The sequence below is a fragment of the Brassica oleracea genome, chromosome C8, assembly GCF_000695525.1.
Source record: "Brassica oleracea var. oleracea cultivar TO1000 chromosome C8, BOL, whole genome shotgun sequence".
NCBI lineage: Eukaryota > Viridiplantae > Streptophyta > Magnoliopsida > Brassicales > Brassicaceae > Brassica > Brassica oleracea.
In genome coordinates this window covers 21,790,366-21,816,755 of record NC_027755.1, presented here as the reverse complement: position 1 = coordinate 21,816,755, position 26,390 = coordinate 21,790,366, and the positions used below count along the sequence as shown (strand labels likewise).

Here is a 26,390-nt window from a genome sequence, read left to right as displayed (position 1 = left end):
AATATTTTGATCAATATTTTGATCAATATTTTGATCAATATTTTGATCAATATTTTGATCAATATTTTGATCAATATTTTGATCAATATTTTGATCAATATTTTGATCAATATTTTGATCAATATTTTGATCAATATTTTGATCAATATTTTGATCAATATTTTGATCAATATTTTGATCAATATTTTGATCAATATTTTGATCAATATTTTGATCAATATTTTGATCAATATTTTGATCAATATTTTGATCAATATTTTGATCAATATTTTGATCAATATTTTGATCAATATTTTGATCAATATTTTGATCAATATTTTGATCAAACGTTCGAGGATATGTGCATAAATCATGGTGATCATGGTGATCAATATTGCGATCAATATTTTTTTATCTTTCAAAAAAAAAAAATTAAGAACCCCTAACTAAGAAACTACCATTGGAGCACACATTTCTAATAGTTTCTTAGCTAAAGTTTTTAAGTAAAAAAGGTACAATCAATTAATTAAAAAAACATTAAGAAACTCTCTTGGGGTTGTAGGGTTAAAGTTGCTCTAAGGTTCTCTGTTCTGTATGTGGTTGTTGTTGTTGATGATAATGGGGGCTTTTCATATTTGTAAATGAGCTGAAGAAGTATTTATGTGTATATGGTGACATAACTGAGCATCAGACTATGTACGACCACCACCACAGTGGAAGGTCAAGAGGGTTTGGTTTTGTTACCTTTCTGGCTGAAGGTTCGGTTGACAGACTTTTCTCTGATGGAAAGGTTAATGAGCTCGGTGAAAGACAGGTGAGGTAACCCTCTCTTTTACTTTTGTTTCCGAATTTAAGCTAAAGAACCGTAGCAAAGTTATCTCAAGCACTTGCAATGACTGATTAGGTCGCAGGAAAAAGGACTCACGAACCAAAGAGAACCGGAAGAGATAACAGTTTTAACTCCTACGGTGCTAGTGGCAAGTATGATCAGGAAGGTTGTTATGATCGGAAAGCAAATGAAGATTACAATATGTGAGGGGGACCTGCTTGATACCAAGTTTGTTCTGTGACATTATTATTGGTATTAAAATTCTTTCACAAAGTTGTATGTACGATTTTGATTAAAGATGTGAAGCCAAACAAACTCTCATCTAAATCATATGGAGGAAGAACACAAACCCAAGGAATCCTTTACTCTTTTTTCCTTTAAAAAAAAATCGTATGGTTTGTCAGCACTGCAAGTGACAGCGTTTACTCAATTTCATTAATCAATGCCAAACTGTAGTAAACAAAAAAATACACATGGAGAGATTCCCTTAATAATTATCTTATCCGTCCTGAACCTAGTTATTTGGGCTAATATTGACTAATTTTGCAAGAAATCCAATTTATAATTTGTCTTACATGGTAGGGTAGATATGCAAACTCGCAATAATTTCATATAGAATAATATATATTATATAGAATTTCTATTGAGAATACGCTGACTTTGAAGAGTTCAAAGAGGTGTTTCCCCTAAACATTCATTCACCCTTTTAATTGGCTTGTTATCCAAAGACAGAGACTGATCAAAAACTGAAACCAAATGCCGTCGTCCCCTTCACTTCGTGGAGTCAACTACGATGTCTTCCTCAGCTTCAGAGGTGCGGATACCCGTAAAAACATCATTAGCCATTTGCACAAAGAACTGCTCAGACAAGGAATACGGACTTTCAAAGACGACCGGACGCTGGAAATGGGAGACTGTGTTCCAAGAAGACTCCGTGAAGCCATAAAGACTTCGAGGTTTGCTATTGTGGTCATCTCAAAGAACTATGGTACTTCAAGCTGGTGCTTGGAAGAGCTTCGAATGATAATGAAACTTGAATTGGATAAAAAGATTGTTGTCATTCCTGTTTTCTACGACGTAGATATCTCTGACGTTAGAAATCATCGGAGAAGTTTTGCTTTGATATACCACCACCAAAGTCCCAAGATTCCCAGCTGGAAAGAAGCTCTTCAGAGAATCGCAAACACGCAAGCCACTGAGTCAAGAAAATGGTAAGCTCTTGTTTTCCTTCTATTATTGTTGATTCTGGAAGTGACTTAAATCTTTGTACACCATTAAAATTAAAATGCCTCATTCGTGAGGTCGGACAATTATGTGTGCCTAGGCCTGCGGGTTCGGTTTATTCGGGTAATTCGGGTCGGCTAGTTCGGGTGGTCAAAATCTCACCGAAGTAAACCAAAAAAGTTTGGTTCGGTTTTCAGTTAGATCGGTTTCAAAAAACTATACCAAAATTTTATGTTTTGCGGTTAGTTTTGTTAAATTTTTGGTTTAAATTGAATAATATTTGGGTTAATTTCAGTTATTTTGATTATTTCTCTTTAGATTTTGGTTAATTCGGTTATTTCGATTATGATTTTTGTTGGTTCAGTTTAGAATTTAGGTTAAGATTGGTACTGTTTGGATTTTTTTCTATAATACCGAACTAACCAGTTACTGAACTGAAATCGATTTTTTTACCGAACTAACTGAAAACCAAACTTTTCGGTTCGGTTAGGTTATGTTTGGTTAAAAATTCCAGCCCTATGTGTGCCCATGCATCATCCTTATTGTTGTTTTTACTGATATTGTTAGCAAGGACGACGCCACGATGGTTGAGGGAGTTGTTGAACGTGTTTCAAACATGTTGTTGTCAATGTTGCCAATGGATATTGGGGACATTGTTGGTATGGAAGCTCACATGCAACAAATCGAACATCTCTTGGACATGGACTTTACGACGAATGAGGTTCGTATGGTAGGAATCTGGGGGATGGTAGGGATTGGCAAAACAACCATAGCCAAGAATTTTTATGAAAAACACAAACACCATTTCAAGACCCATCACTGCTTCATGGAAGGAGTTTCTTCTTTGAAAAAACATGGTCCCTTATTCCTACAGAAGCAGCTTCTTTCCAATATCCTTGGGAAAGAAGATTTCAAGTCACTGAGCCTTGGACAGGGAGCTACTTGTATCCAGTCAAGGCTAGTAAACCTAAAATCTCTAATTGTGATTGATGATGTGGATGATGTGAAACAGCTGGACGCCTTGGCAAAAGAAGCTAGTTGGTTTGGATCAGGGAGCCGAATCATCATAACAACACAAGACAAGAGCTTGCTCAACTCCTCATGTGCCGTGTACAAAGTCGAGTACGTAAAGGATGATAAGGCTCTCCAGATCTTTCAGAGGATTGCTTTTCAAGGAGCAAAACCTCCTATTGTCTACAAAGATCTTTCTATAAGTATCTCTGAGCTTGCTCAAGGTCTTCCTTTTGCACTTGAGGCTTTCGGCGTGTATCTCCGCGGCAAGTCGGTAGTGGAGTGGCGAGATGCTTTGAAATCATTTGAGGAAGCTCTTCCCGAGAATATCATGATGGAGTTGAGAAGTAGCTATGATGGTTTAGATAAACCTGGTAGGAGAGCATTTCTTCATGTGGCATGCCTTTTTAATGGAGAACCTGTCCGGCGAGTCAGGAAACTTCTTGGTCAAGGTAAAGACGGGATGAGAGTTTTAGAGGAAAAGTCTCTCATCAGGGTGTCCGCTGATGGGCGTATAGCTATGCACTGTTTGTTGGAGCAGATGGGAAAACAAATTGTGCGTCAAGATTCAGACAACAGCCCTGCACATCAACGTATCTTGTGGCACCATCACGACATCCGTCAAGTACTTGCAAACAAGACAGTAAGTACAAGCAATATGTGTTTCATTTTGGTTATGCCAAGATTCCTCTTTGTTATGAACAAACGCAAACTAACTTAAGAAAGCAAAGAAGCAAAAACGAATTGAGATTTTACCAAAAAAAAAAAAACGAATTGAGATTGTATACTGTGTTGTGTATTGTTAAGCTAGATGGAATTCCACCCTAAAACCAATTGGTGATAAGTGGAGTGGCCCATCTATATTATATATTAGGGAGAATTGCCAATTGTGACTCAAAACTTGGAGTCAAATCCAAAACAATACCCCAACTTGGGTCAAAGGCAAAAATAACCTAAAAGGCTATTGAAATTACAACTATCCCCTTGTGACCAAACAATAAAACGAAATTTTTTTTACGTTTCTACCCCTCGCAAGTCGTCTGTTTAGACGACTTGAAAATAAGTCGTCCAGACGACTTAACTGAAAGTCGTCTGGACAGTTAGTCTTAAACATAATTTAAAAATTTTGTAAAAAATATTTTGATAAGTGAAAAATGGGAATTATGTAATTAACATATGTCTTAGGAGGTATAAATTAAGATATAACAAATTTCAATTGTTTTCAGCATAGATGAGTGAAAGTAGTAGTGAGTCATGATATTCTTTAGTTTATGTTTCATCAACATATGTTGTAGTATTGTATGTGTTCTTAGGGTTAGATTTTGGAAAGCATTAAAACCGTTTTTGAAAATTTTTAAAATTACTTATGCGTGTTCATTTCTGTGTATAGTAAACACTATTTAAGTATAATTTGATTTTATAACGTGGTTAGTTAGTTAATCTAGTCATTTTAGTTTAGGGGTTCATTTTAGGGTCTAGGACGACTTAATATTTTGTCGTCTGAAAACAGACGACTAAATATTAAGTCGTCTGTTGTACATTATCAGCCAGAATAAGTCGTCTAAACCGGACCAAACCTTAAAGTTTACCAATGTAATTTTAAAGCTAACCGGATTATTTACCCAATATATAAGGTGATTTTTATTTTTTTTGTTTCATTTTTCGCGAAATTCAGAAACCCTAACAGTTCTCCCTCTCAAAGGCGATTTCGAATTCCCACGATTTCCGAACAAACCATCGTTCTCAACATCGGCTATCTATCTCACTTCATTCTCACCGTTGTCGCCGCAGCTTCTTCTAACCCTAGCCGCGCCGATTCCTCTAAACCCTAGCGCCGCCGATTCCACTATTTCCGAACAAACCGTCGCCCTCGCCACCGTGGTCACCAACGTTCTAAACACTAGCGCCGCCGCTTCTTCTAAACCCTAGCGCCGCCGCTTCTTCTCTGTAAACCTTAGCGCCGTTTCTCTGTAAACCCTAACGCCGCTAAGTCATCAATCTCGAGGAAAAGATGAACATAAAACGTTGTCTCTATCAATTTACTCATTCTCACCGTTTCACGTTTATTTTTTCAGATCTATAACCGCAATGACGAGTACTCCAACTCCTTCTGCGACTGGAAGACTTGTAAGTAATTTAAGTCGTCTACTAAGTCGTCTGGACTTATATTGTTGTCTTTGATTATTTTGCAGACAAAAAGGATGGATATTCCAGAACTCCCCCGTAGGTTATACACATCAGGGGAAGAACCAGAAGCCCACAATAGCATTTCGTATCATACGGATAACAGCAAGTTGCATACTGCTCTTAGGAAAGCTCTTACTGATGACGAATTTGAAGAGCTCAAGGAGTCGAGTTTGGGAGTTTTCATCAAGTTCAAGGAGCAGGGATTTGGTTGGGCTTCAAGGCTGGTTCACTACATGCTCAGTTTCAAGCTGGACATTAAGAAGAAGTATGAGATGTGGTCTCTCGTTGGTCCAGAACCTTTGAGGTTTTCACTGTTAGAGTTTGAAAACCTCACTGGTCTAAACTGCGAGTACATCGAGGACCTTGAGACACCAAAATGTGACGTTACCCCAGAGATGGTTTCTTTCTGGGGGATGCTGGGAGTTCATCTGGAAGCTGGGCCAACTACTGATCAGATAATAGCAGCACTGAAGAGATGCGGGGATTGGTCCAGGGAAGATCGCAAGCGGCTCGCGTACCTCTCCATCTTCACTGGATTCATTGAAGGGAGAAAGTTTTCAACCGCTACACGATCTACTCTGGCAAGGCTAGTGATGGATTTAGAACGGTTTGAGAATTATCCATGGGGGAGAGTCGCGTTTAAGGTGCTGATGGACTCTTTGTGGAACAAAGAAATTGCTGGCTGTTACACCGTGGATGGGTTTATACAAGTTCTTCAGGTCTAGACGTACACAGCTATGCCGGAATTGGGTGCTAGTATTGGTGGTCCCAGAGCAGACAGTCCGTCTCCACCGATACTGGCTTACGAGGGCAGCAGAGGCCGCAGATCAATGAAAGCTGCTATCTTGAGTCAGGTATTTACTTCAATCCAAAAGACTGCGCAGACGACTTATTATAAGTCGTCTGGAAAGTCTTCCATCTGGACGACTTATTAGACGACTTATAATAAGGCGTCTGGAAAGTCTTCCCAGCTGGACGACTTATCGGACGACTTAATTAAGTCGTCTGGAAAGTCTTCCATCTGGACGACTTATTAGACGACTTATAATAAGGCGTCTGGAAAGTCTTCCCAGCTGGACGACTTATCGGACGACTTAATTAAGTCGTCTGGAAAGTCTTCCATCTGGACGACTTATTAGACGACTTATAATAAGGCGTCTGGAAAGTCTTCCCAGCTGGACGACTTATCGGACGACTTAATTAAGTCGTCTGGAAAGTCTTCCATCTGGACGACTTATTAGACGACTTATAATAAGGCGTCTGGAAAGTCTTCCCAGCTGGACGACTTATCGGACGACTTAATTAAGTCGTCTGGAAAGTCTTCCATCTGGACGACTTATTAGACGACTTATAATAAGGCGTCTGGAAAGTCTTCCCAGCTGGACGACTTATCGGACGACTTAATTAAGTCGTCTGGAAAGTCTTCCATCTGGACGACTTATTAGACGACTTATAATAAGGCGTCTGGAAAGTCTTCCCAGCTGGACGACTTATCGGACGACTTAATTAAGTCGTCTGGAAAGTCTTCCATCTGGACGACTTATTAGACGACTTATAATAAGGCGTCTGGAAAGTCTTCCCAGCTGGACGACTTATCGGACGACTTAATTAAGTCGTCTGGAAAGTCTTCCATCTGGACGACTTATTAGACGACTTATAATAAGGCGTCTGGAAAGTCTTCCCAGCTGGACGACTTATCGGACGACTTAATTAAGTCGTCTGGAAAGTCTTCCATCTGGACGACTTATTAGACGACTTATAATAAGGCGTCTGGAAAGTCTTCCCAGCTGGACGACTTATCGGACGACTTAATTAAGTCGTCTGGAAAGTCTTCCATCTGGACGACTTATTAGACGACTTATAATAAGGCGTCTGGAAAGTCTTCCCAGCTGGACGACTTATCGGACGACTTAATTAAGTCGTCTGGAAAGTCTTCCATCTGGACGACTTATTAGACGACTTATAATAAGGCGTCTGGAAAGTCTTCCCAGCTGGACGACTTATCGGACGACTTAATTAAGTCGTCTGGAAAGTCTTCCATCTGGACGACTTATTAGACGACTTATAATAAGGCGTCTGGAAAGTCTTCCCAGCTGGACGACTTATCGGACGACTTAATTAAGTCGTCTGGAAAGTCTTCCATCTGGACGACTTATTAGACGACTTATAATAAGGCGTCTGGAAAGTCTTCCCAGCTGGACGACTTATCGGACGACTTAATTAAGTCGTCTGGAAAGTCTTCCATCTGGACGACTTATTAGACGACTTATAATAAGGCGTCTGGAAAGTCTTCCCAGCTGGACGACTTATCGGACGACTTAATTAAGTCGTCTGGAAAGTCTTCCATCTGGACGACTTATTAGACGACTTATAATAAGGCGTCTGGAAAGTCTTCCCAGCTGGACGACTTATCGGACGACTTAATTAAGTCGTCTGGAAAGTCTTCCATCTGGACGACTTATTAGACGACTTATAATAAGGCGTCTGGAAAGTCTTCCCAGCTGGACGACTTATCGGACGACTTAATTAAGTCGTCTGGAAAGTCTTCCATCTGGACGACTTATTAGACGACTTATAATAAGGCGTCTGGAAAGTCTTCCCAGCTGGACGACTTATCGGACGACTTAATTAAGTCGTCTGGAAAGTCTTCCATCTGGACGACTTATTAGACGACTTATAATAAGGCGTCTGGAAAGTCTTCCCAGCTGGACGACTTATCGGACGACTTAATTAAGTCGTCTGGAAAGTCTTCCATCTGGACGACTTATTAGACGACTTATAATAAGGCGTCTGGAAAGTCTTCCCAGCTGGACGACTTATCGGACGACTTAATTAAGTCGTCTGGAAAGTCTTCCATCTGGACGACTTATTAGACGACTTATAATAAGGCGTCTGGAAAGTCTTCCCAGCTGGACGACTTATCGGACGACTTAATTAAGTCGTCTGGAAAGTCTTCCATCTGGACGACTTATTAGACGACTTATAATAAGGCGTCTGGAAAGTCTTCCCAGCTGGACGACTTATCGGACGACTTAATTAAGTCGTCTGGAAAGTCTTCCATCTGGACGACTTATTAGACGACTTATAATAAGGCGTCTGGAAAGTCTTCCCAGCTGGACGACTTATCGGACGACTTAATTAAGTCGTCTGGAAAGTCTTCCATCTGGACGACTTATTAGACGACTTATAATAAGGCGTCTGGAAAGTCTTCCCAGCTGGACGACTTATCGGACGACTTAATTAAGTCGTCTGGAAAGTCTTCCATCTGGACGACTTATTAGACGACTTATAATAAGGCGTCTGGAAAGTCTTCCCAGCTGGACGACTTATCGGACGACTTAATTAAGTCGTCTGGAAAGTCTTCCATCTGGACGACTTATTAGACGACTTATAATAAGGCGTCTGGAAAGTCTTCCCAGCTGGACGACTTATCGGACGACTTAATTAAGTCGTCTGGAAAGTCTTCCATCTGGACGACTTATTAGACGACTTATAATAAGGCGTCTGGAAAGTCTTCCCAGCTGGACGACTTATCGGACGACTTAATTAAGTCGTCTGGAAAGTCTTCCATCTGGACGACTTATTAGACGACTTATAATAAGGCGTCTGGAAAGTCTTCCCAGCTGGACGACTTATCGGACGACTTAATTAAGTCGTCTGGAAAGTCTTCCATCTGGACGACTTATTAGACGACTTATAATAAGGCGTCTGGAAAGTCTTCCCAGCTGGACGACTTATCGGACGACTTAATTAAGTCGTCTGGAAAGTCTTCCATCTGGACGACTTATTAGACGACTTATAATAAGGCGTCTGGAAAGTCTTCCCAGCTGGACGACTTATCGGACGACTTAATTAAGTCGTCTGGAAAGTCTTCCATCTGGACGACTTATTAGACGACTTATAATAAGGCGTCTGGAAAGTCTTCCCAGCTGGACGACTTATCGGACGACTTAATTAAGTCGTCTGGAAAGTCTTCCATCTGGACGACTTATTAGACGACTTATAATAAGGCGTCTGGAAAGTCTTCCCAGCTGGACGACTTATCGGACGACTTAATTAAGTCGTCTGGAAAGTCTTCCATCTGGACGACTTATTAGACGACTTATAATAAGGCGTCTGGAAAGTCTTCCCAGCTGGACGACTTATCGGACGACTTAATTAAGTCGTCTGGAAAGTCTTCCATCTGGACGACTTATTAGACGACTTATAATAAGGCGTCTGGAAAGTCTTCCCAGCTGGACGACTTATCGGACGACTTAATTAAGTCGTCTGGAAAGTCTTCCATCTGGACGACTTATTAGACGACTTATAATAAGGCGTCTGGAAAGTCTTCCCAGCTGGACGACTTATCGGACGACTTAATTAAGTCGTCTGGAAAGTCTTCCATCTGGACGACTTATTAGACGACTTATAATAAGGCGTCTGGAAAGTCTTCCCAGCTGGACGACTTATCGGACGACTTAATTAAGTCGTCTGGAAAGTCTTCCATCTGGACGACTTATTAGACGACTTATAATAAGGCGTCTGGAAAGTCTTCCCAGCTGGACGACTTATCGGACGACTTAATTAAGTCGTCTGGAAAGTCTTCCATCTGGACGACTTATTAGACGACTTATAATAAGGCGTCTGGAAAGTCTTCCCAGCTGGACGACTTATCGGACGACTTAATTAAGTCGTCTGGAAAGTCTTCCATCTGGACGACTTATTAGACGACTTATAATAAGGCGTCTGGAAAGTCTTCCCAGCTGGACGACTTATCGGACGACTTAATTAAGTCGTCTGGAAAGTCTTCCATCTGGACGACTTATTAGACGACTTATAATAAGGCGTCTAAAAAAAAAAAAAAATGTTAATGGCATTTTCGTAGATAAACTGCAGGTGTGGGGTTAAAATCTCAAAAAAAAAGGAGTCAAAAGAAAAGGTTAGTTTTCTGTTTGACTCCAAGTTTTGAGTCACTTTTGCAAAAAGCCCTATATATTACTAAAGATCCCTTCCAACTACCGATGTGGGACATTTGTCCCTAATACGCCCCCTCGAGATGATGGCCCCATATCGATCCAGCCCAAATTCGGCTCATCGACGATCCTTGCCCGAACATTCCGAGATTGACGCTCAAAGAGCCATCATCTCGAGGGAGCGTATTAGGGATAAATGTCCCACATCGGATATTGAAAATGATCCTTAGTAATATATAAGATGGATGGACCACTCCACTTATCACCAATTGGTTTTAGGTTGGAAACCCATCTAGCTTAACATGTATTACCGACTATGTGAATGAATATTTTATAATTTCCTAGATTCATATTTATAATAGCTTCAAAACCTGGTTTTATTTTTCCTTTAGAAAAACATCTGTATCCTAAAATAGGTAATTTTTTTAATCCTTAAAAACATACCAAACGAATGCTGACATTTTTAGTGGTGCATACAAATTTAGGACACTTCCATAATTAACTCTTTTCATTATCTATCATATATTCATATGTCAGGGTACGCACTTAATTGAAGGCGTGGCGCTAGATGTTTGTGAAATGCCCCCTGGTATTCAAATCAACTGGGATGTTTTCAAGCCGATGCATAATCTCAGTTGTCTTAAGATATATAACTCTAAGCAATCAGGAGGATGTTTAGAACCCTGGAAAAAATATATTATTTTAGAGGACAATTTGAGTGTACATAAGCTTAGATTACTACACTGGGATGCATATCCTTTTACAACCTTGCCTACCAGTATCAGTCCAGATTGTCTTGTTGAGCTAAAGCTGTGTTACAGCAAGCTCAAAACCCTTTGGAGTGGAACACCGGTATGCTCTACTTTTGTAAGTCCCTTCACATCCTTGCAAGAAAACTTTTTTTTTTTTTGCTTTCTTGAAATAACATTTCCCTCTGTTTACTTTACAGAAACTCTTGAATCTGAGGAAACTAGATATGACCGGATCTAAGGATTTAACAGAACTTCCAGATCTTGAGGAAGCAGTGTATCTGGAGGAGTTGATACTTGAAGGTTGCAGTTCCTTGAAACGGATTCCAAAGTCCATATGCAGCCTATCTAGACTGCAGAAACTTGATGTGTCCAAATGTGATGGGCTGAAGGATCTGAGGATAAAAATAATGAAATCTAGAAGTGCTGACGTTCAAGGCACAAGCATGCGGATTAGATCAGTCCGCCTGTGTTTTTATGGCACAGAGCCGTTTTTGGGAGACACTCTGGGATGCTCTCTTACGAATCCATCAATCAAAGGCAACTTACAAATCGAGCTGATGCTTCTTGGAGGATATGCAGACCATATATCTTTTGTTTCTGATAACCACATATCTCGTGAACTGGAGCTCAAGTCACCTCCCTACGGTTTCAAAACACTGGACATCATGCGGTTTAAGTGGAGCGTGAAGGGTGGTTATTTCAAGTGTGGTAGCTTTTCAGGGTTTCCATGGTTACAGGAGTTGAATCTCATCAACCTAAACATCCAGCAGATCCCTGATGACATTGAGCACATGCAAGCGCTAGAGAAGTTGGATCTCAGTGGGAATATCTTTGAGAGGTTACCTACAACAATGAGTTTTCTTACCAAGCTGAAACACTTGACGCTTTCCAACTGCCGTAGCCTTGAAGAACTGCCAGGACTATCTCAGCTGGAGAGTCTAACACTTACTGACTGTACAAACCTCAGAACTGTGGTGAAGCAAGATCAAGGAACAACATACAATCTGCTTGAGCTTTGGCTTGACAACTGCAAGAAAATTGAGTCATTACCAAATGAGCTTAAGCATCTCACCAAGTTGACATACTTAGATCTCAGCAGACAAGAATTCAAGATAATATCGTCAAAGATGGTGGGCGAGCTAACCTCATTGGTAACTCTCAGCCTCAATTACTGCAACAACCTCGTATCACTAACAGGGCTTCCACTGAGTCTCAAGTGCTTAAATGCACATGGCTGCAAGTCTCTGAAAACGTATTCCCTTCAGGCTGCGCATTCTGTTGATCACCTAGATCTTAGCTCTTGCTCCTATTGGAAGAAGGACTATAGTATAATCACTCGGTTTCCAGCTGGAAGACGCGGTAAAGAGGTAAACAAAATCTTCTGTTATCTTTATATATATATATCTATCTCTCTATATTTATAAGCAGTTAAGAGGTTAATCATGTGACTTGTAGGTACCAGTATGTGCTTGTCCTTGCTTCCAGGAAACAAGAACACCTAGTACGAATAATCATGTGACTTGTAGTCTCATATCAATCTTCTTGAGGCGTTTAAAGTCATGGGTGTGGGATTTGTTCCTGTGTATATTGGCGGTGGTTCTCGGCATTCTGCTTGTGGTGATAACTGATCCTATCACCGCAACTACAATACTAATCGTTATTTTTATGTATCTGAAGTAAGAAATTCCAACTCCGAGGGAGGTGTGTAAGTGTTTCATTAACATTTTATGTTTCATATTCTGAACCAAAAAGAGCTATTATAGTGGTTTAGGCACTGCCGTGCCAAGGCATATTGAGGCCTAAGGCAAACTTAAAAATAATTTTTTCATTTAAAATTTGGAAATAAATGTTTCCATTTCAACTTTGGAAATTGTAATACAAAATTTTAAATATAAAATTACTGAAAACAAAAGAATTTCTTTGTAATTTTTTTTTAATACAAAACATTATTTAAACAAAACAGTAAAAAGGACTAAGACATAATATGTTTTCTTATATTCAAGAAATTATTTTGCCAAATTTTCATAATCAACATTTATAAGAAAATAATTTCATATAAGTATATGATAGTTAGGCTATTCAGTACGTAGTATCAATACATTTTGGATGTATTTTATAAAATTAGTAACTAAAATAACTAATTAGCAGGTCAACACTATTATAAAATGATTTTCCTATTTAACTTTTTTTTTGAACGAAACTTTCATATTTAACTTAAGTCACAATAAAGGCATTAAGATTCTCTCCAGCCGCTTTCCATACACAAGATTTGACATGTATTCATTGTTTAAGATCCTATATCTATTGTGAATTGTGATTAAAATCCTAACATGAATTCAAGCGAAAATAACATCATGCTAAACTTATATTACCAATACGCTTAACAAGAACTTGGGGCCCCTAAAGTATCTATTTTTTGTTAAGGCCCGAGGCAAATGCCTTTCTAGTAACACATAAGGCACGGCTCTGGGTTTAGGGAGCCCATGACGGCTACAGTAGTCTTAACGTTGCATATACGTTTATTCCAAGTAACTCGATGGTTCACCCTTGACGTTGCATATATGTTTAGTTCAACCAACCCTTGATATTGAAGTTCTATTCATCGTATCTATTAGATATATTTACAATAAGTTAGTGTGAAATGAATTTACGTGTACAGAAACACCAAGCCCTTGCGACTGACTAACTCAAAAGTCAGCTTGGACATCTAATAACATGTGGTTGTCACATGGTTCTGAAAGTTCTGTGGCTGTGTGGCAACTATCATTTTGATTCCAAACACTTATTGACCCCAACAACACTATATTTTTCTATAAATAAAGATTGAGATAAACCTGTTTGATTTTACTCATCAGCATCTTGCTATCTAACCATTTCAATAGTTTGTTTTATTGCTCTTTTCAGTGTGGAGATTTAACCGAGATTTTCTTAGTTTCTTATCAATAAAAGACTTGGTTTTAAAGTAATCAATACTATTAAAAGGGAAAAAGTGTTTAAAAATCTACTTATGAAAGTTGTTTGGACCCTTTCATTTAATTCATTATTTTTTGTCTTACCTTAAATTTAGACTCACAATATGTTACCATATATTTCTCTAACAATAATTTATTCAATTCCTTGATTTATTCAAATCTTACTCCTAAATCCTAATTATTACTATTACTATATTTACAATTTTGTTTTTTAATCATAAAAGCATTAAAACTAATGTTTTATATTATCACTTTTATCATATAATATATGATTTAAAGCAATAGAAGTTACACGACATATATGTGTACATTCTAACTTTCTCTTTCCTTTATAATAAAGTAATCATATCATATATAAACTTTTCCACTAAAATCTCATGTCATATACTAAACTTTCAACCGTCTATAGTTTGATAGATATTCTCATATTTAAAAATGAGTTTTCTGAATATTCATGTTACCTTCAAAAATGTAGAAATTCATTGGTTCTGTTAAAGCTAACCCGACTTCACGATATCAATATTGATTATTTACGATTTTGAAAATTATTGATTTAGATATTTTACTTTTATATACTTTTCACTTAAAAATGAATAAAAATTATTAAAAGGGAAGAAGTTTTTAAAAATCTAATATATAAAGTTTTTGGAGTCATGTATAACTAACTATTTATTATTTTTTTGGTGATACCATTAATCATTCTAACCATACAATATTTTAAATATTTTAACATATCCTAATATTATTCCTAATAATACCTTTTCTAAGAAAAATATTTCATCAACCATGTTTTTGTACAATAATATACTTGAAACTCCAAACAAATACCCAAAAAATTCAAATACCTAAAAATTCAAAATTTGACATGATGAACTGAAAAATACCCAAAATTTTATTCAAATAACAAATTTTTAATAATTTGAAAATTTACCTGAAATCAAAAACTATAATCGTAAACCAAAAACTTAGAAAAATATCCATAATACCAGAAACATATTCGAAATATCCAAATATACCTAATAAACACAACATATTTATGATCGGGTCTAGAGTAGGACCCAGACTCAAACAAAGACATGCGGGTCTAAAAAAAATCAATAGGTTATCTTCTCTCGACCTGAACTAAACCTATATTTTTGGATCGGTTCGTTTTTTATTTTGATCCGGATATAATTCTCATATCTAAAAGAAACTTTTACGTAAAAGTGTACATATAAAATATCAAATAAAATAATTTATAGATTATATAACTGTTAAAGATTATATTTTTCTATATAATAAGACTTTGTATTATAATATAATCCAATAAATCAGCGCTTTCTAAGCGCGGGTCAAAATCTAGTTTATACTATTAAAAGGGAAAAAGTCCTAAAAAATCTATTTAAACAAGGTTGTTGGACCATTTCATTAGACTTAGCTATTTATTTGGTCTTACCTTATATTTTTCTAACTATATAAATATTTTACATAATTTAAATTAACTCATTTATTATTTTTCAATAATCTATTATATAATTACTCTAACAATAAATCCCCATGAATATATGACAGATTATTCAAATATGCTTACACATGACGTGATCATTACCACATATAGTTTTTATTAATGGTATAAATTTAAGTACTCATTTAGTCTTTAGTTTGGTTTCTATTTTTCTGTTCCAAATATATAAGATATGTTCGGTTATTTATGAAATTCATCTTAATTTTGGGTTGTTTTTCAAATTTGGTACAGTTTAATGCGTTCGGCTAAATGTACCCAAAACCTATACATTATCTTATATAAAATTATATAAAAATAATTTATTTAATTTCAAAAATAAATCCGCGTTTTCTAAACGTGGATCAGAATCCAGTGCATACAATTATATTTGAGTTGAGATTAATTTAGATGAAAACTTTGGAGTGGTGTATTGTTAACCGATTAAATCAACCAAATAAGAATATTTTTTATATTAATTGTGGAAATGGAACACATTCCATCACATGTAATGTAAGTCATCGTTTTACACCATCAGGGCCGGCTTAGGGCACGGGGCAAGGGGGCGTGGGCCCTGGGGCCAAAACAGTTTTTAACAAAAATAGTATTAAAGAGGAGCCCAAAATTTTAAAAATAACTAAGTATAGGGGTTCAAAAATTTTAAGTTATCCACATATGCATATAAAGAAAAAACTAAAATATTTTTTTGCCCGAGGGCCCGATAATACCTTGAGCCGGCCCTGTAACACCATAACACCTAATCTTCCTTTTGTCGTTGATAATACATGACACCTGATTTTGAATCATTTATGACTTTACTTTTTCTTGTTTAAGTTGAGTCGAAATGATATTATAAACATTTCACCGACACCTTCTATACTCCTTAAGCCGACGCAAATTCGAACCCAAACTTCGTTAATAATTTTTTTTTCGTTAATAAATTACAATACCCGAAGACTTTGTCATTTGGCAGCATGCAGCAAACCATGAGATTAATATGTACGTAACATTCATAATAATTCATAGGTTCTTAGGATATGTACCACATCCACATGGTAGCTTAATTAATTGATACATCCAACACACAAAAAAAGGTCGCTAGCTTAATTATCTAGTTATAGATTAACTGACCAAAGCACTTGCAGTACTAGTGGTCAACCAACCTCACACGCATAACTGCCACCATATTATTAAATGCGTTTTAACATTTTTTTTTTGGGGAATTGGGTTGTATGACACTACAATAATCCATAATTAGGTTGGTAGACAATTACCCTAGTTTTTCTATACATTGATACAATTTTATGTAATATTGATGTTTTGTCCCTAACTCCAACCGGCAGAACCTGCTGAAAAGAAAATTAAATTTTTTTAATCTTTAATTGAGAAAATTCACTCGGGGCGCTATTAACATCACATTATCTTTTTTATTTGTTTTGGTAACTTTTGAGAAAGTGTAGATTACTGTCGACGGTTTGCTCACCTTCCTTTAACCCACTGATTTTCTCTGCCAATCGCCACGGTCGGCCTCTTCTGCGTTTCTTCGACTCCTCGAAGTGCGTTGCAAAGGAGAAATCACCTCTGCTTGTAAAATTGGTTGTGAGAAGAGTTCGTAAGTGTGATCGGCATGAACGACCACCATAGCCTCATCTCCTTCTTATCGCCGATCAGGTTGAGATCTGTTGCAATATTGTAAGTTCTCTGTTTTGTGCCATAGATTATTTCAATGCTTTTCCCCATTATTTGGAATAGATTCGGCCATAGTCTATTCTAAGTTGATAAATCTAACCCATCGTTTCTGTTGCATGCCCGATCTAGTAAGCTAAGGCAAAAAAAATTGATTTAGGGTTGAACTTTTCTTGGTTCGCCGTACTCATTTGTTTACTGCGAAGGGGGATAGTCATTTTAGAATGAAAAGTCCTTTTACGATAAAACAAGTTTAGTTCTCTTAGAAATGAAATATCTTATGGAACATGTGCTATTTGAAATGAAAAATCTTAGTTTTAGAGACTAGTTACGTGCCATTTCATTCTCTGCTATTTCTGAAGAATCGCATCAGAACTAATATATTATTCGTTTTCCATTCCATCTGACCATCAGTTCCTTTCCATATATATATATATATACAATTCTAATAATATGTTATATATTATTTCAGATGGTATAATTCTAATTGCATATGTTACTTTTTTACTCGCATAAGCTATTTTTGATTGACACAACTAAACATTTAACCTAAGCATAGAGTAATTCATATACTAGTAGCCTATCTCATATGCTGTCATTTCCTTCCAACTTGTATACTAACGTGTGCTTCTTTTTCGTTGTCTTATTCAGGTTTGTCATGGATGAGCTGGAAGAGTAATAGTATTTCTATACTATTTTATGAAATGGAACAACTCTTCTCTTATTTATCATGTTTATTAATATATAATGTACTATTTAGTAAGTTATATTTTATTTGATGCTTGAAAGAAAGGGTTCAATCTTGTTCTTTGCTGTTTCATGTTCTATTGATATGAGTTTTGTATTGATGTATATATGTGTTTTATATTAGTCTGTATATGATTTTGTAAAGAGAAATAATAGATTGAACGTAAATAGAACATAATTTATTATGACATCAAATAAAACAGAATACAATGTGATGTTGAATGGGAAGGATATTCATATTATGTTGTCTCTTCCACCTCTTTTAATGCCGTTAATCTTTATTTCTTTTCGCTACAATCAATCTGAATTTGGTGTAAGCATTACGTCATTCCATGTAATCATAGACACTTCAAAATTTTAGACAATATATATGTAATGTGTTATATCGTTTGTTACCTATTCTATTATATATGCTCATGTAGAATAGAAATGCATGTTACTTGCATTTTGAAATTTGGGTTTAATTTATGAAAAATTGAGGTTGAGATGGATAAAGGTTTATATTCTATGTAGGGTTTAGGGATTAGTGGCTAGGGTTTAGTTTATGAAAGATTGAGATTGACATTGGATTAGGGTTTATATTTCCATGTAGGGTTTAGTTTATGTACGGTTGGGGTTGACATTGTGGCAAGCATTACCATCTTCCATGAATGCATAACCATATCAACATTTGAAATATGTTAAGATGTCTTTAGATTGTAACTACATTTTCAAATTTTCTATTCTATATGCCTCATGTATAATGGTAATGCGTTACATACTTTTAATATTTGGGTTTATGATTTATATTTGCGTTTAGTGATTAAAGTTTAGGGTATAGTATTTTGTAGGTGGAGGAGGTAAGGTTGGAGTTAGCATTAACTTCTTCGATGATATCGTAGACATTTCGTATTTTCACCAAAATGTATTATGCTATTTATTTAATTCCATTCTATTTAGATTGAGGGTTTATATTTGGGTTTAGGGTTTATATTTTAGTTTAGGGTATAGTGATTATGGTTTAAGGTTAAGTATTTAGGGGTTTATGGTGGGATTGTTATATTGTTTATTATCGAGGAGTTGGGATGAGGTTAGTGTCATATACTATTTTTGTTGGAAGTGGGTTAAGGTAGAACACAAATGCATTAGTGCACAAGAATAGTCTCCGTTCCATTTTAGATAGTATAGAATAATAGTTCAAAATTTACATATTTTTATTTTATTTTATTTTTAAAATATATTATAATTAGAAATTAGATTTAATATTTTGGTTTTGGTTTAGAAATTCGGGTTTTGGGTTTAGTATTTAGATGTAGGGTTGAGTTTAAGGTTTATGGTTATGTTTCGTATGAAGGTGTTTTGTTTGTTTCTATCAAACATAATACTTTTATAAATGGAATAGAACATCTATATAGCATAGTTAACCTGTACGTAGTAAGAAATCATGTCACGTGGATGTATTTGCTTGATTCGTTAGTTAACAGTACACGGTGAATGTGATCTATCTCTTAAGTCATTCATGTCATCTTTCTTTTTGTTTTGACCGGTAACTTGTTTTCAGTGGGGGTATAACCGGCTTAGAAGAAGGTAAAATATTATTCACTCAATAATGTCAAAATCATAGTCATCTACCTAATTATACTCTCGATTTTGACTCGATTTTGACTATCTCGCAAATCCACCACAAACAATAATATTTGGACCGAACACAATGTATATATCTTCATTTACATAAACAAAAAAATAAAGTCTTACCAGAATCGAAAAAACTGTATATGAAATCAAATTAAAAAGAAATGAAACAATGGATTTATATAACAAAAAAAATGGAATGTAAGATTTTCATTTTCCTTCCCCAATGTTTTAAAAAGTGAATTTCCAGACCTTGAACCTGAGATCAACCTTACACTTAGCAGCGGTGGTAACAGCCGTCGTCGCCTTCTTCCCCGTCGGAGCCACCGCTCTAATCCCTTCACAAGTAACCCTGATCCCTGACTTAGGCGTCTTCACAGCTCCCATCTTCACTTTCACCTTCGTGTCAAGAACAATCTTAACCGCCACTCCTCTCTTCGCCTTCAAATCTCCCTTGAGCTTACTCGCCGACAGCTCGTCAAGATCTCCCGGAGGACTCCCCACCGTAGACTTAAGCAGAGTCGTGTTCTTCTCACCGTGCACAAACGACGCGATCGAGCCTTTACCGATCACAACGTCATCGTCTCCGGGGGAGACTCTGTAGACCGTGACGTCGGCGGCGTCGTAGCTGAACCCGACGTTTTTGTTCGGGTTCTTGGCAACGACGGAGAGGGATATGGCGGTGGCGAGGTGCGTGGAGGAGGTGAGGTTGAGAGAGGAGACTTTGAGGGAAGAGACGGTGAAGCTCGGACGCTGAGGACAGTAGATTAGGTAAACGACGGCGGACGCGGCGGCGAGGAGAAGGATCAAGAGGATGATTACGAAAATCGTCCAGCAGCAGCAGCGACGGCAGCATCCGCGGCTATGCGTGCGGCGGCGGGGGGCTGGCGGACGGTAAGCGGGGCGGTTTGCGCTGTAGAGCTGAGCTTTAGTCGCCGGGAAAGTTGGGTTGGCGGTTGCTCCGGCAACGCCGGGAGGTTTAGAGGCCGGGTAGACTCTGTCGTCTGTCATGTCGGAGAGAGATGAAAATATTGATTAGTGGAACGATAAGGGTAAGGTTTAGGAGATGCGTGTTTCTTTCTTTATAAGAGATTTTACTGTGAACGTTTAAGCTTTAAGCTTCTCTTTAACGGTTGATTAGTGGGGAGAAAAAAGGATTTAATGATAGTGGTGGTGGAGAATGAGAGAGGAAGCCAAAGAAACAGCGACGGAGACAGACAAAAGAGAGTGACAGCTCAACGCGGGACAGAGAGCTTACACACGTCACACCAGCGCGTATATATCACGACGTAGGAATAAACGCTGCAAAAAAAGGTCACGAGAGTCCAGTTGTTATCTGCTAAGCATTTTCGCAGAAGAAAACTCCTACTAGTTATTAATTATGATAAAATATTGTTGTAACCAGAACTATAAAACAAAGTGTGAATAATTATATTTTATGATTCGTTTTAAAATTTTATTACCTAAAATGTTAGTACATACATTTTCCAATTGACTAAAAGATGTAATTTGTTTAGAAAAATAGTAAAAAAATGAGATATGATTTAATCAGAATAATAATAATTGACATATGTAGTTTTGAGTTTTTTTTTTTTTTTTTTGAAACTTATGTAGTTTTGAGTTGAGACGTGAAATCGAACACCAAACATAATTTCCTTTGTACTGAAGCAAAGATATATGAAAGTCCCTTTGAAATAAAAATAATAGATGCTTAGTCCCTTTCCATTTTAAATCTGATCTAAAACAAGCAAATTCATATTAATCAAGCAACGCTAAGAAGACTGTTTATTGAATTTATACAACTGGATTTATTTAGACATGAAATACATGACGAAAAAAACGAATTCCTTTAATACATAAATTATTTTTATTTCATACTTTACACTAGGCCTGAGCATAATATCCGTAATCCAAAATCCGAACCGAAAAACCAGATCCGTATCCGGTCCGAAAGGTAAAAAATATCCGAATGGTCTTGTAAGGTGGTACAAAACATATCCGAACCCGAAGTGTTATTAACCAAACCCGAACGGGTAACCCGAAAAACCGAAAAAACCGAAAAATCCGAAAAATATCCGAAGAAACCTATCCGAATGTCCATAATAATATGTATATAATTATATGAAACATGAATATATACTTCAAATATTCAATTTCATATTTATTTTGATATGTTATCTAACGATAAGTATTTAAAATTTAAATAACTATATTAAATATTTAATTATATATAAATTATATATTTCTTATGTTATACTTTTAATTTTAGGTTTTATTTCGGGTATATCCGAACCGATCCGATATAACCCGAATCCGAATGATATATGATTACTTTATGGGTTCTATAATGTGATACAAAACCGATCCGAACCCGATGTGTTATATCCTAACCCGACCCGTACTTGCAAATTTACTAGAATGGAACTTAGGAAGTGTTATAAAAGAGAACCGAAATCCGAATAATCCGATCCGAACGTCGACGGTTACCCGAAAGCCCACGACTGTTTTACACACTAGAGAAAACTAGCATTTGTCACTGCATTTCCACGTAAGAATACTTGAATGCCGTAGGTTGGTTTGACTTTTAATGATTAGTACATAGAATAATGTGCGTTTCAACGAAAAGGTGTGTAAGCAACAAAAACATATAGTAGATTAGGACAAGCCGCGTGAAGCCGGTGGTGGAGCGTGGTCGAGGTGGTAACCAACTAGTCCATAACTAATAAAGGTCCTCGGTCCAAAATCAACGGTCACAGTTTCATTTTCCTGAAATTAGGCTTCTTCATTACATTAATAACAATACACAACACGGTTCAGTGTAAGAGAAAGCTCTACATGTTCATTGGTTAATTTCTTCCCCTGCAAGCAATCAGAGAGATTGCCTAAAGAGTTGTAGCCTTGCACAACTCATGTCGGATCACCTTGGTTAACATAATTGTTGCTACTCTTCCCAAGTTATAAGTGTAGAAACCAATGAAATGAATCGTTCAATAGCTCTGTTGGTTCAGCAATTGAAAATAAAATGTTAATGAAACACTTACACATCTATAATGTAGTTTTCTTACAACCTCAGATACATAAAAATAGTCATTAATAATGTAGTTGCGATGACATGATCGGTTATCACCGCAAGAAAAATGCCGACAGCCACAGCCAATATACACAGGAAGAAATCCCACAACCATGACTTTAAACACCTCAAGAAGATTGATATGTGACTACAAGTCACATGTTTGACCTTACGACGTGTTGCTGTTTCCTGGAAGCAGGGACAAGCACATACTGGCACCTAAAGAAAAAGGAGATTAAACTCTTAATTGCATATACTATATAGAGAGAATAGATTGCAGAAATTTTGTTTACCTCTTTACTGCGTCTTCCAGCTGGAAACCTAGTGAATGAACTATAGTCCTTCCCATTGGGGCAAGGGCTAAGATCTGAATGCGCGGCCTGAAGGGAATAAGTTTTTAAAGACTTGCAGCCATGTGCATTTAAACACTTGAGACTTAGTGGAAGCCCTGACAGTGATACAAGGTTGTTGCAGTAATTGAGACTGAGAGTTACCAATGAGGTTAGCTCGCCCACCATCTTTGACGATATTGTCTTGAAATCGTGTCTGCTGAGATCTAAACATGTCAGCTTGGTGAAATGCTTAAGCTCATTTGGTAATGACTCGATTTTCTTGCAGTTGTCAAGCCAAAGCTCAAGCAGACTGTATGTTGTTCCTTGATGTTTCTTCACCAGAGTTCGGAGGTTGGTACAGTCAGAAAGTGTTAGACTCTCAACCTGAGATAGTTCTGGCAGTCCTTCAAGGCTGCGGCAGTTGGAAAGCGTCAAATGTTTCAACTTGGTGAGATGACTCATCGTCGTAGGTAACTTCTCAAAGAGATTCCCACTGAGGTCCAACTTCTCCAGGACGTGCATCTGGTCAATGTCATCTGGGATCTTCTTGATATTTAGGTTGATGAGATTTAACTCCTGTAACCAGGGAAACCCTGAGAAGCTATTACATGTGGACTCACTACCCTTCTCAACCCACTTAAACCGCATGATGTCCAGTGATTTAAAACCGTAGGGAGGTGACTTGAGGTCCACGTCATGACAGACGTGGTTCTCAGAAACAAAAGATAGATGATCTGCAGATCCTTCAAGAAGCTTCAAGTAGATTTGTAAGTTGCCTCTGATTGATGGGTCTGTAAGAGAGCACCCCAGTTTATTTCCCACAAACGGCTCTGTGCCAAAAAAAAACATGAAGACTGATCTAAGGCACATGCTTGTGTCTTCAAAGCCATTATCTTTAGAATCCGATATACTGATGTTCAGCTTTTCCAGCCTATCACAGTTGGACAAATCAACTTTCTGGAGTCTAGATAGTTTGCATATGGAGTGTGGAATCCGTTCCAAGGAGCTGCAACCTTTCAGTATCAACTCCTCTAGAGACTTTGCTTCCTTGAGATTTGGAAGTTTTGTTAGATCCTTAGATCCGGTCAAATCTAGTTTCATCAGTTTCACAAGTTTCTGAAAAGTATGAGATACAAACAGAGAAATGTTGTTATTACAAGAAAGCAAATAAAAAATATATGAAGGGACTTGAAAAGTAAAGCATATATACATACCGGTGTTCCACGCCAAAGGGTCTTGAGCTTGCTGTAACACAGCTTTAGTTCAACAAGACAATCTGGACTGATACTGGTAGGCAAGGTTGTAAAAGGATATGCATCCCAATGTAGAAACCTAAGCTTATGTACACTGAAATTGTTCTCTAGAGTCATATATTCCTTCCATGGTTGTAAACCTCCTGATTGGTTAGAGATATATATCTTAAGAAACCTCAGATTATACATCGGCTTGAAATCATCCCAGTTGATGTGAACTCCAGCGCGCAATTCACAAACATCTAGCACCACTCCTTCAATTAAGTGCTTATTCTGACATAAAATAGATAGTGACGTTTATTGTTATTTGTTAAGAAGATGATGCAGATAAATATTTGAGATATTTTTAAATATTTATTATTTATTTTATTAGTTAATTAGATAATTGTCTTTATTATTTAACAGTTTTATGGTTTTTTTATATGTAGTCGATTAGGATTGAATTTGTATTCAGTTTATATTTGATTAATAAAAGTTAAAGAATTTTCTCTTTATTTTTTGTTTTCGATAGATCTATAAAGATCTCAACGAATTTAAAAAACATTGATCTTAGCGTGTAACTTACTGTATTGGTATCAAGTACTCGAAGGATGTCGTCATGGTGCCACAAGATACGTTGCTGAGAAGGGTTGTTGTTTGACTCTTGACGCACAATATGTTTCCCCATTTGCTCCAGCAAACGGTGCATAGTTATACGCCTATCAGAAGACACCTTGATGAGAGACTTTTCCTTTAAAACTCTCATTCCGGCTTTACCTTGACCAAGAAGTTTCCTGACTCGCCGGACAGGTTCTCCATTGAAAAGGCATGCCACATGAAGAAAAGCCGCCTTACCGAGTTCATCTAAACCATCGTAGCTACTTTTCAAGTCCACCATGGTTTTCTCGAGAGGAGCTTCCCGAAACGATTTCAAAGCATCTCGCCACTCCACTAGGGACTTGCCGCGGAGATAAATGCCGAAATCCTCAAGGGCAGAAGGAAGACCTTGAGCAAGCTGAGAGATACTTATAGAAAGATCATTGTAGGCAATAGGAGGTTCTGCTCCTTGAAAAGCAAACCGCTGAAAGATCTGGAGTGCCTTATCATCCTTCAGATACTCAACTTTGTACACGGCACAGGAGGAGGAGTTGAGCAAGCTCTTGTCTCGTGTTGTTATGATGATTCGTGTCCCTGGTCCAAACCAACTAGCCTCTTTTGCCAAGACTTCCAGCTGTTTCACATCGTCCACATCATCAATAACAATGAGGGATTTTAGGTTTACGAGCCTTGACTTGATACAAGGAGCTCCCTGGCCAAGGTTCAGTGCCTTGAGATCTTTTTTCCGAAGAATATCTGAAAGAAGCCATTTCTGTAGATCTAAGGGACTCTTTGCTAGAGATGTCAATTGGGCTGCCCAAGTCCAAATGGGTTGTCCAAATGGACACAACAGTCCAAATGGACATTATTTTTTTAAGTCCAAATTGTACCAGATCAAATTGTCCAGACCAAATTGGCCCAAGTCCAAATGGGCATTCCACAAAGCTCAAATACAATTTCTGCTTTAATATGCTAAATCCATAAAAAACATTTTTTTTGTGAAACATCCATAGAAAATATAAATTTCAAGTTTTACACATTAAGTTTCATAAGTTTTACATATCCAAAGCATAGAAAATTCATATATTAGTTCATACATAATGGTTCATACATAAAAATAAAAAATCCAAAGCATAAGTTTTGATTGCCCTTCTCTTCTTTATCTTCTCAGCCTCTCCTATCAAATTAAAACACATAAGTTATCACACAAGCAGATAGTAAAATACATTGGTTTAAACATGACAGTAACATCAGTTCAAACAAAGTAACATGACAGTACATATCACACAAACATCAGTTCAATGTATAAAACACTACTCAACAAGGCATCAAACATTTTATAGATTCATATCACACAAAGTAACATGACAGTAATCACAGACATCAGTTCAAGTGAGATTAATGATTATACCTTTAGGGTTTAGTTGAGTCGGGTCCTCTTCTTCCTTCCACTTCCTTCTGCTTCCACATTGGTATCTTGCTTATCTTCTTTACCTTCCTCGTCTAAATCGCATCCAGCTATCAAAAACAAGAAGTTCAATCAATAATTTCACATATCAGATACACAAACCCATCAGATTATAAATGCAACAGACTCACCAATCACTTCAAAACCTCTGAGCCAGTTTCTAGTGCAGATTAAAGCTTGAACATTTGAAGGGAGAAGTCTGTTCCTGTATTTGCTGAGAACCTTACTTCCGGCACTGAATGATGACTCTGATGATAC

The 26,390-nt window shown here is 37.1% G+C and overlaps 3 protein-coding genes across 3 annotated transcripts; 1 reads left to right on the top strand and 2 right to left on the bottom strand.

The window, feature by feature from the left end:
- Positions 1 to 1,564: 1,564 nt before the first annotated feature.
- On the top strand, positions 1,565 to 12,565 carry LOC106308951 (disease resistance protein RPP4-like). The gene is made up of 5 exons (XM_013746050.1): positions 1,565 to 2,019; positions 2,600 to 3,686; positions 11,135 to 12,304; positions 12,393 to 12,398; positions 12,464 to 12,565. The coding sequence occupies exons 1-5, from the start codon at positions 1,565 to 1,567 to the stop codon at positions 12,563 to 12,565; spliced, it is 2,820 nt and encodes a 939-aa protein (XP_013601504.1).
- Positions 12,566 to 19,481: 6,916 nt separating this feature from the next.
- LOC106307803 (protein YLS9-like) lies at positions 19,482 to 20,801 on the bottom strand. The gene has a single exon (XM_013744865.1). It carries the CDS (start codon positions 20,442 to 20,444, stop codon positions 19,665 to 19,667), a length of 780 nt encoding a protein of 259 aa, XP_013600319.1. The 5' UTR covers positions 20,445 to 20,801; the 3' UTR covers positions 19,482 to 19,664.
- A 1,693-nt stretch (positions 20,802 to 22,494) lies between these two features.
- Positions 22,495 to 25,434, bottom strand: LOC106308949 (probable disease resistance protein RPP1). Its single transcript, XM_013746049.1, has 5 exons — positions 25,360 to 25,434; positions 24,654 to 25,298; positions 24,050 to 24,361; positions 22,797 to 23,951; positions 22,495 to 22,722 (listed from the first exon to the last, which is right to left on the bottom strand). The coding sequence occupies exons 1-5, from the start codon at positions 25,432 to 25,434 to the stop codon at positions 22,495 to 22,497; spliced, it is 2,415 nt and encodes an 804-aa protein (XP_013601503.1).
- Between the last annotated feature and the right edge of the window lie 956 nt (positions 25,435 to 26,390).

Bases quoted from the DNA above. Each gene is read 5' to 3' on its own strand.
- LOC106308951 (XM_013746050.1), top strand. From the start codon at position 1,565: ATGCCGTCGTCCCCTTCACTTCGTGGAGTCAACTACGATGTCTTCCTC. The intron at 2,020-2,599 runs GTAAGCTCTTGT...TGATATTGTTAG, and splicing joins GCCACTGAGTCAAGAAAATG to CAAGGACGACGCCACGATGG. The intron at 3,687-11,134 runs GTAAGTACAAGC...TTTACTTTACAG, and splicing joins AAGTACTTGCAAACAAGACA to AAACTCTTGAATCTGAGGAA.
- LOC106307803 (XM_013744865.1), bottom strand. From the start codon at position 20,444: ATGACAGACGACAGAGTCTACCCGGCCTCTAAACCTCCCGGCGTTGCC.
- LOC106308949 (XM_013746049.1), bottom strand. From the start codon at position 25,434: ATGGCTTCTTTCAGATATTCTTCGGAAAAAAGATCTCAAGGCACTGAA. The intron at 23,952-24,049 runs GTATGTATATAT...CATACTTTTCAG, and splicing joins CCCTTTGGCGTGGAACACCG to AAACTTGTGAAACTGATGAA. The intron at 22,723-22,796 runs GTAAACAAAATT...CTTTTTCTTTAG, and splicing joins CTGGAAGACGCAGTAAAGAG to GTGCCAGTATGTGCTTGTCC.